This window comes from Polychytrium aggregatum (genome assembly GCF_025602895.1).
Source record: "Polychytrium aggregatum strain JEL109 chromosome Unknown BJ171scaffold_9, whole genome shotgun sequence".
Classification (NCBI taxonomy): Eukaryota; Fungi; Chytridiomycota; class Chytridiomycetes; order Polychytriales; genus Polychytrium; species Polychytrium aggregatum.
This window is the reverse complement of record NW_026516211.1, coordinates 611,047-625,513: the sequence shown is the minus strand read 5'-3', so window position 1 is coordinate 625,513 and position 14,467 is coordinate 611,047. Positions and strand designations below refer to the sequence as shown.

The following is a 14,467-nucleotide window of genomic DNA, read 5'->3' as shown; positions in this document are numbered from 1 at the left end:
ACTGCACCACCCACCTCGACCTGGCCTACTGGCGACTCCTTCGCCGCTTCTGCGCTGCCATCTTCCCAGCCAACAAGCACAAGCACGAAGCCATCGAGGCCTGTCTTAAGCTCTTCGAGAAACCAGGGCAGACTCCACCCAAGGCCTATCCCGAGTTTGGTCACATCCTGGACGAGTTTCGGTACAGCAACGACCAGGACCGCTTCCGGGCCCTCCATCGCCTCTCATACCATGTGAGAATCCTCGCCCGGGACAAGATGGTCGACGATGTCCACAAGTGGATCGACTGTGACATGCCCGCCCTCCGAGTCACCGAGCTGCAGCGCCAGGCCAAGCTGGACGAGCTCACTGCCAGAGGCATTCCCTCCGACGACAAGAGGTTCACCAAGGCCAAGTCGGAGCTCGGCACCACCAAGGCCAAGATCAACAAGCTGGCCGCCAGGATCAACTGGGCACTCAAGCAGCTCGCTCTGGACACTCCTCCGGCCGTGTGCACGATGGTCCCTCTGTGCACAGCCAAGGCCAAGTATGTCAAGATTGACACGGTCACTCTCTGGCAACTCCTTGACACCGAACATCGTCTTGGACTCACCAGGGACAAGCTCAAGGATGAAGGTGATGACGGCATCAACAACCAGGATCGTCTCTGGCGCAGTTGCTTCAAGCTGCGTAGTTCCCTCTTCCAAGAGCGGGTCAGGGACAAGAAGCTGTTCAACTACGAGATCAGCACCGATGGCATTGGATGCACCATCGGCCTCGTCAAGTTTCTGCCTCGAACCGATCACACCGAGACCATCGAGCCTCCTCCGACTGCCGAGCAGCGTATCCAGGCCCACATCGGCAACCCAGACCCCAACCGCACCACTTGGATTGGCATCGATCCTGGAGTCGGCTCCATCTTCACTGCGGTCATCCAAGCACCGGGCCACCAAGACGAGGTGGTCTCGTTCTCGAATGCTCACTATCAGCACATGTGTGGCCATACGTCCAACACCAAGTGGCACAACACCATGAAGTATCGACTCGATATTGAGACCTGGATGTCGACCACTCCCTCGCCCAAGGTGTCGTCCTCGGAGGCTTTCAAGGTCCATCTCACCCATGTCCTGCGACCGGAGCTGCGAGTGCAGCTCGACTTCCGCCTTGGCAAGAAGACTCGTCACCATCGCTTCATGGGCCACAAGAGGCGCCAAGTGGCCGTCGACAGGATGTGCAAGGCCGTCCTGAAGCACGCCCCGATACGGACCGATGTGGTGATCGCCTTTGGCAATGCATCATGGCGACAGGGCAAGGGCTATGCATCCAGCCCTCGGAGGCAGCGATTTGCTCGGTACTTTGAGCAATTCGAGCACCACCGCCGCCGTCCCAATCACCCTCATGGAAGTGTCAAGGTGGCCTCGACGAACGAGTTCAACACCTCGCAAGTGTGCTCCAAGTGCCTGGAGCCAGTTCGGTTGGAAGGACTCGATGCGCCCAGTGTTGCGAATTCCCACTTTGTCAGGAGCTGCAAGAATCCCAGCTGCCGGACAGTGTGGAATCGCGACGTCAATGCGGCGCGCAACATGATCACAGTGTGCAGGTCGATTGTGGAGATCGGAGAGCGACCGGCGGTCTTCACTCGGAGGCTGCCAAAGTGATCTGTTTTATTTCTTGTGGCTTTGCTTGACGCAAGCACAGCACATACTACATGTTCATGGAAACGGCTATATTGTCCCGTTTTTTTTCTGAATAAAGTGTACACCCCATCGCACCCCATCGTGGTCATGCATGCTCGCGGGCCAGAGCGGCCCCAAACGACGGTGCCACAGCGCCGTCCTTTCCTTTCCCTGCCTTCCGTTTCATTCGCTCCCCTCCTCCGCCTTCTGCTGCTCCCCAGGCCGCCATTTGCCCTCCATCGCCCTCCATCTTTGCGCCATCGCTTGCTCTGCCTCGAGCCGCTTCCGCCCGGCATCCGTCGCCTGATACCGTTGGGCTCCGGCCGCTGTGTCCCAGCGACCCTACTGTCTCCTTTGCATTGTCATTCGCTCCTGGCATTTGGCTATCGCAGCCAACTCTCGAGCGTTTGGTGGCCGCCACTCCATGAAGACCCACACCAGCCTCCCGCCTCGCCGCTGCTTCTGCAAGCTTGAGGAGCTTCGACAGGCCGGGTTCCCTCTCCGCCCTTCAACCCATCCCACTCCAGCCATGCCTGAGCCGTGCGTCTCCGTCGTCCCCGTCCCCGAGCCTCCAGCGGCAGCTCTCTGCGTCCCTTTGCTGAGTCCACAACCACGGCCAAGCATCATCGAGCAGCTGCCCTACGATATCCTGCTCACCATATCCGAGTCCTTCAAATCCGATATCGATCTGATCGTATTTGCGGCTGCCGTCCGTATTACCTCCAGCAACATTGCCAGGACCGCAGAGACTCTCGATGCTCGGCTTAAGCGGGCGATCAAGCAGTCCAACATCAACGACATCAGCCTATTGATCAACATTTCGAAGCAGACCGAGCTCACTATCTGGGGTAGGCCCATTCCTTTGCGCTCCTCGTCGTCGTCCTATCCGACCGACCGATTGCTGTGTTGCCGGGAGCGTTTTTCTCATGGTCAGCGTCTTTCTTTGGATGCAGAGAGGGTTGGCTCGTCGGGAACTATAAAGCTGTCCAAGTCGCTCGAACTCAACACCAGTCTCAGATCGCTCTCTCTAGAGGGTAAGCCTGGATGATATCATGCATCCACGTGGCCAGCATGGCATGAGATGCCTCGTATCCCCGGGCGCATCCAAGTTACTTCTGGAGACCGTCCGCTGCCGATGGCAAATCGACGGGATGGGGGCGGGTGGGGAGACGGGTTGGCATTGCTGTGCTATCGCATAGTGTTGTCGGTCGTATTTGGAACTAACCCGGGCTGTCCCGGATCGATCGCCGGCCCTGTTTCTCGCATTCAACGACGATCCTCTATCGGCCAGGCCTCAGCATACGCTCCGACGGGGTTGCATCGCTGGCTCGAGCCCTCATCAGGAACACGACCCTCGCCGACCTCAACATTCGTGGGAACCTAGTCGGAGATGACGGCGCTGCCCACCTGGGGGAAATGCTCACGCACAACACAGTCCTGACGAGTCTCCACTTGCAAGGTATCGTCCGTCCGGGGCATGCGGCAGCGTCTTCTGGACCTACGCTCTGCTGTTGGAGCCGCTGTGTGGCTGCAAGGGGGGAGGTTGGGAGCCCTTTACCATGGATCTTGATGGCGTTCATGAGCCTGAGGACGGCGCTGATTCGAGTGCGCTGGATCCCGATCATGGCCGCTGCGACATTTGGCGATGCTTGGCGGTCTCGCGCCCATTCCGTGCTGTTGCTTACTCTCGTTCCGTGCCGTCGCTTACTCTCATTCTGGACTCGGATCGGCCGTGTTTTCCGGCTGATCAAGGCTGCCAAATACAAGAAGAGGGTGCGAAAGCGTTGGCCAGCGCTCTCAAAGTCAACCACTCACTCAAGAATCTCAATCTGCATCGTAAGTCTGCTCACAGCAAGGCACAGTGCGTCAAGCGAACGCCGAAGGAGTCTACCCTCCCGCATTCGCCCTTGGCCATGTCCGTACGCTGACTTTTGGAACAACCGCAAATCGTCGTCGGCACCATCCTCAGTCAACACAATCGGCGCTTCTGGGGCAAAATACATCGGGGAGGCTCTGACCGCCAACAAGACACTAGAATGTCTAGATCTATCACGTACGTTACGACGCCTGGGGCTCCCGGCATTAGTCCACATGTTCCAATTGGATGCTGGCTGTAACTCGAAGCACTGAAGCGACCATGGGAATTGCTGCTCGCATGAGCACGGCCAAGAGAATCTTTTGGTAACTGCTGGATTCTTATTGCGGAATGCGGCTTCGTTGGGACTCTACAGACAACGGCATCAGCTCGGATGGTGCCCAAGCCATATCAACAGGGCTGGGCGATAACGCGGCGCTGCAGTCGCTCAATCTTAGCAGTAAGTCATGATCACTGCAACTTGTGAGTCCGAGTCGCAGCTGGCGTACCTATGCTGCATGCTGACGGAGCATGCAAATGAATCTGCCTCGTCTGCAGTCAATCACATCACAGATAGCGGAGCTCAGGCGATCGGACAAATGCTGACGAAGAATACGGAGCTGTTTCGTTTGGCGCTGCGGAGTAAGTGGGTTCTTGAACGACCACATGCGGCCCCGTACTTGTTGGCACGGGGCCTCGGCGGAATGTGCAAGGCGCACGGGAAGGCAGAACAGCCGCGGCATCCGACAGGACCCGACAAAGCATCGAGACAGCCCCAGCAACGAAATGTAACTCTCGACGTTTGATTCGCGGATACGCTGCCGACGACCCAGGCAACGGCATCTCCGACAAAGGCGTCCAGCATTTGTATCAAGGCTTGATTTGCAACCACTCGCTGCTAGACCTGGATTTGAAAGGTAAAGCCCCCCGACTTGTGCCTCCCACCATCGATTGTCTGTCGAATGCAGTACTGATGCTGGATCCTCTCATGGCTGGCAACACAGGCAACTTTATCGGGGACGCAGGACTCGAGTGGATCGTGGCCTGTCTCAAGCAAAACTCGGCGCTCGTTCGGGTGCATCTGCAGAGTAGGTTTCCCTCCGATCGCCTAGGTTGGCCAGATTGACCTGCGAGCGTCGACATCGGCGCCGCGGTGCATCTGCATCTAGGGTCACGATCGCGGCAGCTGCAAGTCCAGTCGTGTGCACCTGATTCTCATCCGTATCTGTATGCTCAGGCAACAATCTGAGCAAGTCGAGTACGGAGTTGATTGCATCGACCCTCATGGAGAGGCTGGAGGTTCTCCTGTGAGCCCAAATCATCCCAAACTGCTCTATGCGGGTTTCCACCAGTCGGGCTCTGGCCCGGCTTCATCGATATCTTCCCTCATACCTTCTGACTCTTGAGTGTCGTTGCTGCTCACCGTGAAGGGCGAATGCCCCCCGCTGCCGCCCCATCGCTTCCGCGTAGCTTGTCAGTTCTTCCAAGCGAGCCGAGGCGCACCGGGGCTATGGAGGGACGCGATTCGAATATGGCCAGACTTTTCAAACAGCATCATCCGTCATCTGAGTTCTGACACTTCATGTGTGCCTGCTTGGAGTATTCGAACAATACCAGCCTTTCTTGCATCGAAATGCCACATGGGAATAGCGTGTGTGTTCGGGGTCTATTCAAGGGAATGGAGGAACAGAGAGACCAATGTGGGTTCAACTATGGCGCCGAATGAATCGGCCAGAGCACGACGCCGCTCCGCAGCCTGGACGGCGTCAGCTCGGATGGACAAGTATGCTGACTCCAACGTCAGCATCGAGGCAGACATCGAACAGCCTGGCACTGCAAGAGTCGTGGGCACGACGGGGTATTCGTGTCATTCGGGAGAGGGGGAGAGATGCTCCCCCTCCCCTTGCGTTATATTTGGAGTCGGTGTCATTATCGAAAGGAAACGCTCGCGCCAAATGTCCGGCTCGAGGAAGAGAGGGGGATCATGAAGGACAGGTAGGCGAGGAGAGGATGTGTGAGCAGGCGACGGAAGTGAATCGATGATCATGGTGGACAGAGACAGAGGAGAAAGCGGGGCGGCCTTGGATCGAGCTTTGGATGGGAGGCGAAGGCGCTGGTGGTGGTAGGAAGGACACGGGCTGGAATGACGCTGAAAGATTGTGGTTGTCCTGTGATCCACTTTTTGGGGTTGTTGTTTTCGTTTTGCTTTGCTTTTTTCTTCTTCAGATTATGACTGCAGATATGAGGACGAGCGGAATAGGTCGAGAGGAACGACACGAACTTGGCGGCTGGATGGCCAGGGATGGCCCTTGTGGATCATGGCAGCGGGCCAAGGGGACAAGCACGCAGAGTATGCGTCTCGTCTCCTTGCTGATGGAACCCGAGGCGAAAGGAAATCGAGCCGCGACGGCGAAAGAGACGGTGGAGCCATCGGGCATCCAGATAACGGGGAGAGAAAGAAACAAGGAAGAGAGGGAAAAAGAGAGAAATCCAGGCATGGGTAAGCAAAGTCGAGAGGCGGCCAGGAGCGTTTCAAGCTCGGCCACCCCTCTTGATTTTGAGGTAGTCCTGGATTGAAATCGAGCCGTTCTCCAGACGGCGATCGAGTTCGTCCTCGGGGATGGCCAGGGATGAGGATGAAGACACAGACGACGAGGCACCGGTATGCACCGCAGGCATGTCAGGGACATGGCCAGACTGAAGGAGAACGTCGCCCTGATGGCGCTTCTTCATCGAGTTGGTCCGCTGCGGGGTGATACTGGAATATAGCCCCTGTGTGGACGACGGAACGGGTGACGGTCCGCGGTGCAGTGCGTGTCCGAGCGAGTGAATGTGACCGATAGAGGCCGACATGTTGGTCCGCTGATCTGTGGGGCCTGCACCAGGATGGGCAGGGATCATGGACTCTTTTCGGGGCGGATTCGCCTGGGAGCCGTTGAAATCGATCCGCCCCGAGGCGAACGGGTCCGGAGTTTCGGCGCGGCGGATGAGGATGTCGTTCTGAAGAGGCACCTGGCGCGCCGGGATGCTGGGATCGACATGCGACGGGGACGACAGGAATGCACCTTGCCGGCCAGGCGACGCTGGCGGCGTCGTCGAGCGCACGGCGCGATGGTCTTTGGAGGATGCCGAGCTGACTATGGAGCCCAGTTCTGAGGCAGCGGCACGCGAGCTGAGCACATCGGTTTGGATTGGGGTGACTCGCGGAGGATGATGGATACCCGCACCCGCGCCCAGATGATGGGATTGCTGCGCGATGGGGAAGCCTCCGTACGGGTTGGCTGCTGCGGTACCGGCTGTGCCAGGGGCAAAGAGACGCACGGCATTGAGTGGGAAGATGCCAGATCTTCCCGTGTTGAGGTTGGTACCTTCGCCCCAGCCATCAGTGAAGGTCATTCTGGACGGTGGAGAGCAGTGGATGCGTGAGTACTGGGCTACGGAGTATACGCAAAGGATACCACTCGCCCCAGGCGCTATCCAAGTCCGGTGGTTGGGGACGACGCTTACCTGATAACAACAGTGTCGCTCGAACGGAGCTCCAGTTCATCCGGGCGCATGGGGAAGAACGAGAAAATCACAAATGCGCGTTCCAGATTGGCCAGGTTCTCGGGTGAAACGTGGGCGGTGCCATGAGGCACGGGATGGCGCACCAGCGCGGGAATCATAGGTTGCATCTGCGGCTGGCCCGATTCCGAGGCTCCCACGGTTCGTTTGAGGGCATCGGGATTGCTGCCGCCTGACGCCGGGTCCATGAACTGGCGATGCGTCGAGAGCGCCCCGAAAGAGCGAATCAAGTGCGTGGGCACGGGTGGAACATGTGGAGACGAGTACATCTTCATGACTGGAACCGGCCCCGCAGAACCGGGCCCTGCTGAGGCCGAGGCCGAAGAAAGCGCTGACGACAGGGACGGGTCAGCAGGAGCCTTGGGATCCTTTCCAGCGCCCATAATTTGGGCGTGTCCAGAGCTAGCGACACCGCCAATGTTGTTCGAAATCGAAAGGGTGCGCTCGGGGAAGCTCTGTCCGAGGTGGGCAGCAGCAGAGTGGGGGAGGGGCGGCGGAATGTCGTCGCGATGCGCCTGCCGAGAATACGTCCGTTGGGGAAACTCGCTGTCGGCCGAGCTCTGCTCGGCGGATACCGGCGGGTCGCTTGGGCTCGCCGTAACGGCGGTGGCGCCCAGCAGACTGCCAGATGCTTCGGCGGATCTTGGGGCGGCCTGGGTGGCAGAAGCAGGCGCAGCAACGGTGGTAGCAGGGGCGGTAGCGGTGCCAGTGGCAGCAGCGGTGCTGGAGACCGGCTCAGACAGAGCAGGCTCGGCGAAATTGTCGGTCGAGGGATCTTGCGTGCACGACAGCGAGTGATGTTCGTCGCGAGGGTCCTGGGGGTCGGCTATCTGCTGAGCCAGAGCCGGGGTCTGGTTTTGCGACTCGGGCAGAGGCGGGGAGACGGGCTTGCTGTCCGCAGCCAGGATGGTCGAGAGCCTAAAGTTCTCGTCCAACAGATTGGAGGTGTCGATGTGCGGCAGCTCGACCTTGATGGCCTTGGCGCCGTCGGCAACAGGCTTGAGGTTGTCCTCGTCGAACTGCACGTCGACGTTGTTGGAAAAGTCGGGTATGGAGAGCCTGTGGTTGAGCGACGAGAGCTCGAGTCGAGGGGTCTTGAGGCTGGGCGAGGCCGTCGAGGCGTCGCGCAGGTATGGGCTGGTGAAAGACTGTCGCAGCGATGAGTTGATCGAGGTCATGGTGCGGCGATTGGTCAGGGAGCGGTTCGGGAAGGTATCGGCAAAGGCTGAGAGAGCCGAGTCGCGATCCGAGCCCTTGGACGAATCGCGGTCTGAGCGCCTGAGGGTGGCGGGCAGCGATGCAGCGCCATCTTCGTCCAGCCGGCTGCTGGAGCCAACGCCGTTCGGGCTGCGTGACGGTTCCTGGGCGACATTGGCGGCGGGATGCAGCTCGTAAGCGCAGCTGGTGTCGGGCTCCTGGATGAAGGTTGCGCTGAGCAGCTCCTCGAGCAGCGAGAGCGATGTATCTCTGTTGTTGAAGGAGAGGGTGTGTGGAGCAGCGTCGGGAATGACCTCGACGCCGTCAAGAAGACAGACTTGGCTGACCATTCCAAAGTCCTGCTCGGGACTCTTGGAGACGAGAGTGGGAGCCTCACGGAAGAGCCGCTTGATGAGGGCCGGCGTGGCACCGATGACCAATAGAGGTGCCTCGTAGAGGCTTCTATAGTTGTTGTTTTTGAGAATCAGTGTGACAGCTGGAGAGGCAGAGCAAGCGGTAGGTCAGTAATGGGTTCCCGGCCGATACGAGGCACTTTGTATGCAGTTCAGATGCTGCCCGTCCATGACACCGTTGGCGCACACGGGCGGTAGCATCAACGCAGCGACTGAACGCAGCGCGTCTGGGCTCACCAATGTTGTGGGTAACGTCGAGCAACTCGGAGGAGCCGGTCGGATTGATTCCGTTGGGATAGCGTTGCGGCCATTGAGGCGCGGGGACGTGGTCCTAAGCGAGATGCAGGGGCCATCACCAGCACAGCAGATCAGTGGGGGCCAAAAGGATAACGTCAGAATGGGCTCCACACGACTCGGGCGCCAGAGATACACCACAAGGAACGGAGTGGCCGAGCACACCAAGCACACACAGGCAGACGTACATTGACACCGAGCTCGGACATGCCCACTTGGGTCAGCGGAAGCAGCTTCGACATGACAACATCGGACCGCGAGCGAGAGGAGCCCTCGACCTCCATCTGGACATGCTCGATAATATCGACCTTGAGGTACTCGAGGGAGGACTTTGAGAAGGTCGGCGGGGTGCTGATGATGCAGTCGACGCTGAAATCACCGCCGGGGATGAGGAAGCTCGGGTGCGAGATGGAGACGAGGACGCCGTCCTTGGTGACAAGCTTCATGCGCTGCTTATCGCCGCGGGCGACCTGGGCAATCGCCGAGCGGTCAAAGAACGGGAAACGAAAGACAAAGGGCTTGATGGTCGGGTTCGGGCTCTGGTCGCGGATGGTGGCGGTGAGTTTGTAGCGCACGGCGGCAGAGACGCCCGAGGGTCGGTAGAACTCGGTCGAGGGCTTGAGCGAGGCGGCAACGTCGGCGTCGATCTTGAAGGAGAAGGGAAAGGACGAGACGGTCTGAGGCTTGAGCTCGAGGATGTCGTTGGAGGCAGGCGAGACCAGAATCTGGATGTCGGTTAGGAGCGGAATATGGTACTGGAAGTCCTGCGACAGCTTGCCCTCGTGGCCAAACTGAGCAAAGGTCCAGGCATCGAAGCGAATGTCGACGTGGTGGATGGAGACGATCTCGGAGGTGTTGTTCTGGATCTTCACAAAGCCCTCGATCTCGACCTTGGACAGGGCCGGGTAGCCGTTGACGAGCGATTCGGCATTGTGTAGCGGAACGATTTCGACTCCAAGCGGTGCGCGAGTGAAGGAATTGGACGATGACGATGACGACGAAGAGACGGTCGAGGCCGGGGCGGGTTTGTAGCTATAGGGTGCCTTCTTGGTGGAGCTCGAAGGCATGTGCGGGAGAGCCACGGCGCTCATGTGGGCGGGACTCTATAGCTGAGCAGAGCCGCAAGCTGAGATGTAGCAGAGGCAACTTGTGGAAGTTCCTGAACAAGACGACGAACACCGCCAAAAGCAGGAACGGTTAGCGATCAGGGGTCTGGGGTCGTATGGGGAGGAAAGCGCCGCGACAAGGTGCGAGCAGGCCGAGGGAAAGGATGGGAAAGACGACGATGTATGAGGTGCAGACGGATCGAGAGACAGGAGAGGGGATTGGGAATGAGGTGGGCAAGCGGCTTCGAAGCAGGTGAGCGGGCCGACAGCGAGACGAGATCGGGAAGGGAGGCCGATGAGTTGCTCGGCGCGGAGTGAGTCGGCAACGGGCAAGGCAGAGAGAGGAAGATGCTGCAGGAAGACCACAGGCAACAAAATACGGCTGGAGCAGACCTCTTGCAGGACCAGATAAGAGAGCAGTGCCCCGAAAAGACGCAGCCTCGAGGGTGAATGAGGACCGAGGCAGAAGGGAGAACGGAGGAGCGGCGTGGAGCCAAGGGAGGGAGGGAGGTTGACTGGAGATCCGAGGAAGGAAAGGGGGCAGGAGGAGATGGAGGACAGCTATACAAGCCCGGGCAGGAGACGGGAGGCTCAAGGGCACCTTTGGATCAAAATCACGCCGCGTGGGCTATTGGGGAGGCCGCGGCAGCAGGACGGGCTTGGGCAATCTCACAAGCAGCACCAGGCAGGCGAAGGAGGCCAGCAAGCAGAGATGAAAGACAAAGGACAGCGGAGGACCCGCGAGCCGAGCAACGAGCCAAAGGGCGCCTTGCGGACGCGATGGGGGTGGCGCTGCGCACACGCGCCACGGCGTCGCACAGAGCGGCGCGACGCGCGTGCGTGTCGCCTGTGTGCGTTGCGGCTGTGTGGCTCTGGTCAGCGGGACAGACACACACTACTGTGCGACACTGGGTGTGCTTGCTGTCCGACATTGCCGCGCACAATCACACAGCGCGGTCGCACAGAGACTCTGTTTGCGCACAATGCGCGGCCAGCAAGGATGTCCTGACACCGGCCCCGACATGTGCCGCGCTGACATCGCACAGCTGTACACACGCTGTTGAATGGCACTGCATTGCATGGAATCGCATGGCGTTGCATGGAATCGCATGGCGTTGCCTGGCATTGCATGGCGTTGCCTGGCATTGCATGGAGTCTCATGGAGTCGCATGGCATTGAATGCCATTGCATTCCACCTCATGGCATCGCTCGCATCGCACTGTATTGCCCTGCGTTGCGTCCATGTCTGTGTGGCCCCAGCGCCTCTGGTTGCACCGCACACACCGGCGTGCGTGGTCTTGCCGGTGTGCCACCTGGGCCATGGGCACCTGCACCACGGGTGAACTGGTCGACCGGCCCATCCCAGGCCCGGCGAACCGCTCGGCCTGCCCCGTCCGCCACCCGTTGCCACCACCACCACCGCAACGGCCGGCTCCCTTCGATATCGCTCGTGTGCGTCGGCCGAGCCGCCGTGTACCAAGGGGAGCCACCATGGCACACGCCGGCCCACCCCCCCCCAAGCACCGCTTCCGTCTTTTGCCTTTCTTCGACGCACGCAATGCGTGCCAGCGCTGGACGCCGCGTGCCTGAGTCTCTGGGGCTGTGAGACCAGCCTCCTCGACCACATCGCTGCCTCGTCAACCCCCCGAATGTCAGCAAGCCCGCACAGCATCGTGCCACAGACACAGGCGGAAAAATGAAATCAGTGCGTTTATTCACGTCGCGTCCTGGTGCCCCGCATGTCTTTTGCACCAAGCACCCTCCTGTCGTATCAGGAAGGTTTGGTCTGTGGAGCGTTCGCATTGGGCCGGCCGAGGGGACACACATCCCGGCCCTTCAGATGCGGTGACTCTGGGCCCATCCAGCAATGCCATCCTTCACAATCTCAAATTTGTGCAGGTTGTTGTGGCCGCCGTAGGTCACCTCGATGTACCAAACCAAAGACGATTGCTTCACGCCAGAGGACCGCTGGGTCTGGTCCGGCATCGACGACTCCTTCAGTGGCGTCTGCGTCTCGTTCAGCGTCCACAGGTAGGCTTCGCGGCCGCCAGAGATCGGGCGGATCTCATAGTCGCCCACAACCTGCGGCTCGGCCGGGTGGATGTTGAGAGGCTCCGGCTGGCTTTTCTGGTGGGCCAGCCGCCCATTCACGGCGTTCAAGAAGAGTGTGCGGCTATGGTCCGTGGGAATCTCAAAGTCACGGCCACCATGGACGATCAGCAGCGGGCAGTTGATGCTGCGGATGTTGACAGTCGAGTCCCACTTCTGGCTCACGTACTCCTTGAAGAGCTTGCCCACTTGCGGATAGCCTCGGAAAGGCCACAGGAACGGCACAATCGGATAGGTCAGCGCCGCATCCGGAATTGACTTGTAAGGCGCCAAGAGAATCAGTCCCCCGACAGCCTCGCCGCGGTCAGCAAGGGTCCGACAGAGCCAGGTCGCCACTCCTGTGCCGAGCGAGTGGCCGACGACGATAATGCGCGAGGGATCGACGCCGTGGTCCACAATCCACTTGTATGCTGCGTGGGCGTCTTGCTGCATGCCTGCTTCTGTTGGCGTCACCCGTTCAGAGTCACCGAATCCCCGATAGTCAATCGTGACGACGTGGGAGCCCTGGTGAACGGCCGTGAGTTGCTGCATAGAGAGGGCAAGGGAGTTGACGACCAGGGTCAGCGAGGAGATCGCAAATGCACATCTATGCCGTAGCCAAGGATGTGTGCCAGGCCACAACATACCTTGTAAAAGTCGGGTCGAGAAAACGTGGCCCGGTTGCCCGCATTGCCGTGGAAATACAAAAACACTCGAACGGCTCGCTTGAGCTGGTTGTCAAATCGCTCGCTCTTGTTCAGCTCGGGCTCCAGATAAGAGGCACCCCGGGCAATGTCCGACTCGGGCGAAACCATCAAGTTGAGCTCCGTGGGCAGGATGTGCCATCCGCCTGCGTGCATCCGTTGGGTACATCCGGGTCCACACCAGTCAGTCGCAATCGATCGCTGCATCCTGAGCTTTCAAAGCAGCCTACCCAATGCCTCCCAACTCCTCTCGATGCCACTGATCTGCTCCGTTCCACAACTCACCAATGATCTTCAAATCAGGGGTGGTGATACGTATGAGGCGGACCGAACCATCTGCATCAAAGCCATTCGACGGAGGTTGCGGGTGAGTCATCCAGCACGAGGGACAGGGCCAGCATGCAGACGCGGATCGAGACGAGGCCTAGATCAAGGGCAATGCCCACACCCGCCATCTTGGCTCCCAGCGGCAGGACGGGGTGTAACTGGCCACTTCGCAAGATCGCCAGGGCCGGGAGACGGCAGCCATGCCCATGGGTGTATTGTCTCGGCCGCTGCCGGTGGCGGTCACATCTTGGCTCAAGCACCTCGGCGCAGCGACGCAGACATACCTCGGAATCCAAAGGCGTCAGCATATCTCCAATCCTCGACGATGGGCCAGCGAACCCAGTGCAGGTAGATGAGGTAGGGCTGGAGCTCGGGGAAAGCGACAACCGCCGCCAAGAGGCCCTGTGTGCAGAAAATCAAGGTTTGCAGCGCCCGCCGTCAGTGGCTATGGATGACGTCCGTTGCTGAAAACCAACGCATCTTTCGCATGGCAGTCCAGGCACGAGATCGGCACCGGATAGCCCGACTTGCTGTTGGTATACCACTCTCTGTGTCGGAGGGGAGGTTGCGGCCCAGGTGTATGCGGACCACCCCGGCAACGCCTTTGCGAGGAGGTGCGGGCGATGACGCTCGACTATCCGACTTTTAATACCAACCACATAGAAAAGGATCAACAGGGCGAAAAGCAGGCTGATGAAGTACATGGCGACAGCGGCTGCGTTGCGCGGCTGCTCGGGATTTGGGATTCGGGATGGGCGAAGGGATGGACGAAGGAGGGACGAAAGAATGGGCGTGCAGATCAAAGGCAAAAGGCAAAAGGCAAAAGGCACGGGCAAGGCGGGCCCGCTGGTCGCCCTGTTCTCTCCTCCCTCCCTCTGCCCTGGCTCCCCCACTCGGGCAAGTGCTGGCTGCAGACTATCGTGCTGACGATGCCACGGGCATCAGGGTCCCTGCGGCTATGGTCTGCGGCTATGGTCTGTGGATGTGGCCAAACAGCCCTCTGGCCTGAATCGTGACGGGATGGATCAGAGCCGGGCAGGGTCAGTGGCTTGCGTCTTGCTGTTGCTGAGAAGCCTCGGCGACCGGACCCATACCTCATCCCCGACCCACTCCCTGCTCCACAGCGTCTGCAAGCATCCCCGCGGGTATCGTCCAATGCTGCGATCTTGCATTCGCGATCCAACGCTTCCCCCTTGGATGCGAGCCCAGGACCCGTCGGTCCAGGGGTACCTACGCGCTTGACGCCGGGGGTCGGCTGGATCTC

At 59.7% G+C, this 14,467-nt stretch overlaps 3 protein-coding genes across 3 annotated transcripts; 1 reads left to right on the top strand and 2 right to left on the bottom strand.

Moving 5' to 3' along the window:
- Positions 1-1,866: 1,866 nt before the first annotated feature.
- On the top strand, positions 1,867-5,144 carry BJ171DRAFT_495322 (uncharacterized protein). Its single transcript, XM_053110110.1, has 10 exons — positions 1,867-2,503; positions 2,609-2,689; positions 2,947-3,114; positions 3,408-3,491; positions 3,625-3,708; positions 3,887-3,970; positions 4,069-4,152; positions 4,344-4,427; positions 4,515-4,598; positions 4,748-5,144. Exons 1-10 carry the CDS (start codon positions 2,080-2,082, stop codon positions 4,819-4,821), a joined length of 1,251 nt encoding a protein of 416 aa, XP_052969058.1. The 5' UTR covers positions 1,867-2,079; the 3' UTR covers positions 4,822-5,144.
- Positions 5,145-6,028: 884 nt separating this feature from the next.
- BJ171DRAFT_309705 (uncharacterized protein) lies at positions 6,029-10,521 on the bottom strand. The gene is made up of 5 exons (XM_053107079.1): positions 10,478-10,521; positions 9,167-10,137; positions 8,922-9,015; positions 7,018-8,767; positions 6,029-6,907 (listed from the first exon to the last, which is right to left on the bottom strand). The coding sequence occupies exons 2-5, from the start codon at positions 10,067-10,069 to the stop codon at positions 6,043-6,045; spliced, it is 3,612 nt and encodes a 1,203-aa protein (XP_052969057.1). The 5' UTR covers positions 10,070-10,137; positions 10,478-10,521; the 3' UTR covers positions 6,029-6,042.
- Positions 10,522-11,772: 1,251 nt separating this feature from the next.
- Positions 11,773-14,067, bottom strand: BJ171DRAFT_309651 (Alpha/Beta hydrolase protein). Its single transcript, XM_053107077.1, has 5 exons — positions 13,860-14,067; positions 13,488-13,605; positions 13,162-13,212; positions 12,820-13,022; positions 11,773-12,718 (listed from the first exon to the last, which is right to left on the bottom strand). Exons 1-5 carry the CDS (start codon positions 13,905-13,907, stop codon positions 11,921-11,923), a joined length of 1,218 nt encoding a protein of 405 aa, XP_052969056.1. The 5' UTR covers positions 13,908-14,067; the 3' UTR covers positions 11,773-11,920.
- Positions 14,068-14,467: the final 400 nt, after the last annotated feature.

Bases quoted from the DNA above. Each gene is read 5' to 3' on its own strand.
- BJ171DRAFT_495322 (XM_053110110.1), top strand. From the start codon at position 2,080: ATGAAGACCCACACCAGCCTCCCGCCTCGCCGCTGCTTCTGCAAGCTT. The intron at 3,115-3,407 runs GTATCGTCCGTC...CGGCTGATCAAG, and splicing joins GACGAGTCTCCACTTGCAAG to GCTGCCAAATACAAGAAGAG. The intron at 3,971-4,068 runs GTAAGTCATGAT...CCTCGTCTGCAG, and splicing joins GCAGTCGCTCAATCTTAGCA to TCAATCACATCACAGATAGC.
- BJ171DRAFT_309705 (XM_053107079.1), bottom strand. From the start codon at position 10,069: ATGAGCGCCGTGGCTCTCCCGCACATGCCTTCGAGCTCCACCAAGAAG. The intron at 9,016-9,166 runs GTACGTCTGCCT...CATCTCGCTTAG, and splicing joins TGTCCGAGCTCGGTGTCAAT to GACCACGTCCCCGCGCCTCA. The intron at 6,908-7,017 runs GTAAGCGTCGTC...TCCACCGTCCAG, and splicing joins AGCGACACTGTTGTTATCAG to AATGACCTTCACTGATGGCT.
- BJ171DRAFT_309651 (XM_053107077.1), bottom strand. From the start codon at position 13,907: ATGTACTTCATCAGCCTGCTTTTCGCCCTGTTGATCCTTTTCTATGTG. The intron at 13,213-13,487 runs GTATGTCTGCGT...GCTTTGATGCAG, and splicing joins TGACGCCTTTGGATTCCGAG to ATGGTTCGGTCCGCCTCATA. The intron at 13,023-13,161 runs GTGAGTTGTGGA...GGATGCACGCAG, and splicing joins CCCTGATTTGAAGATCATTG to GCGGATGGCACATCCTGCCC.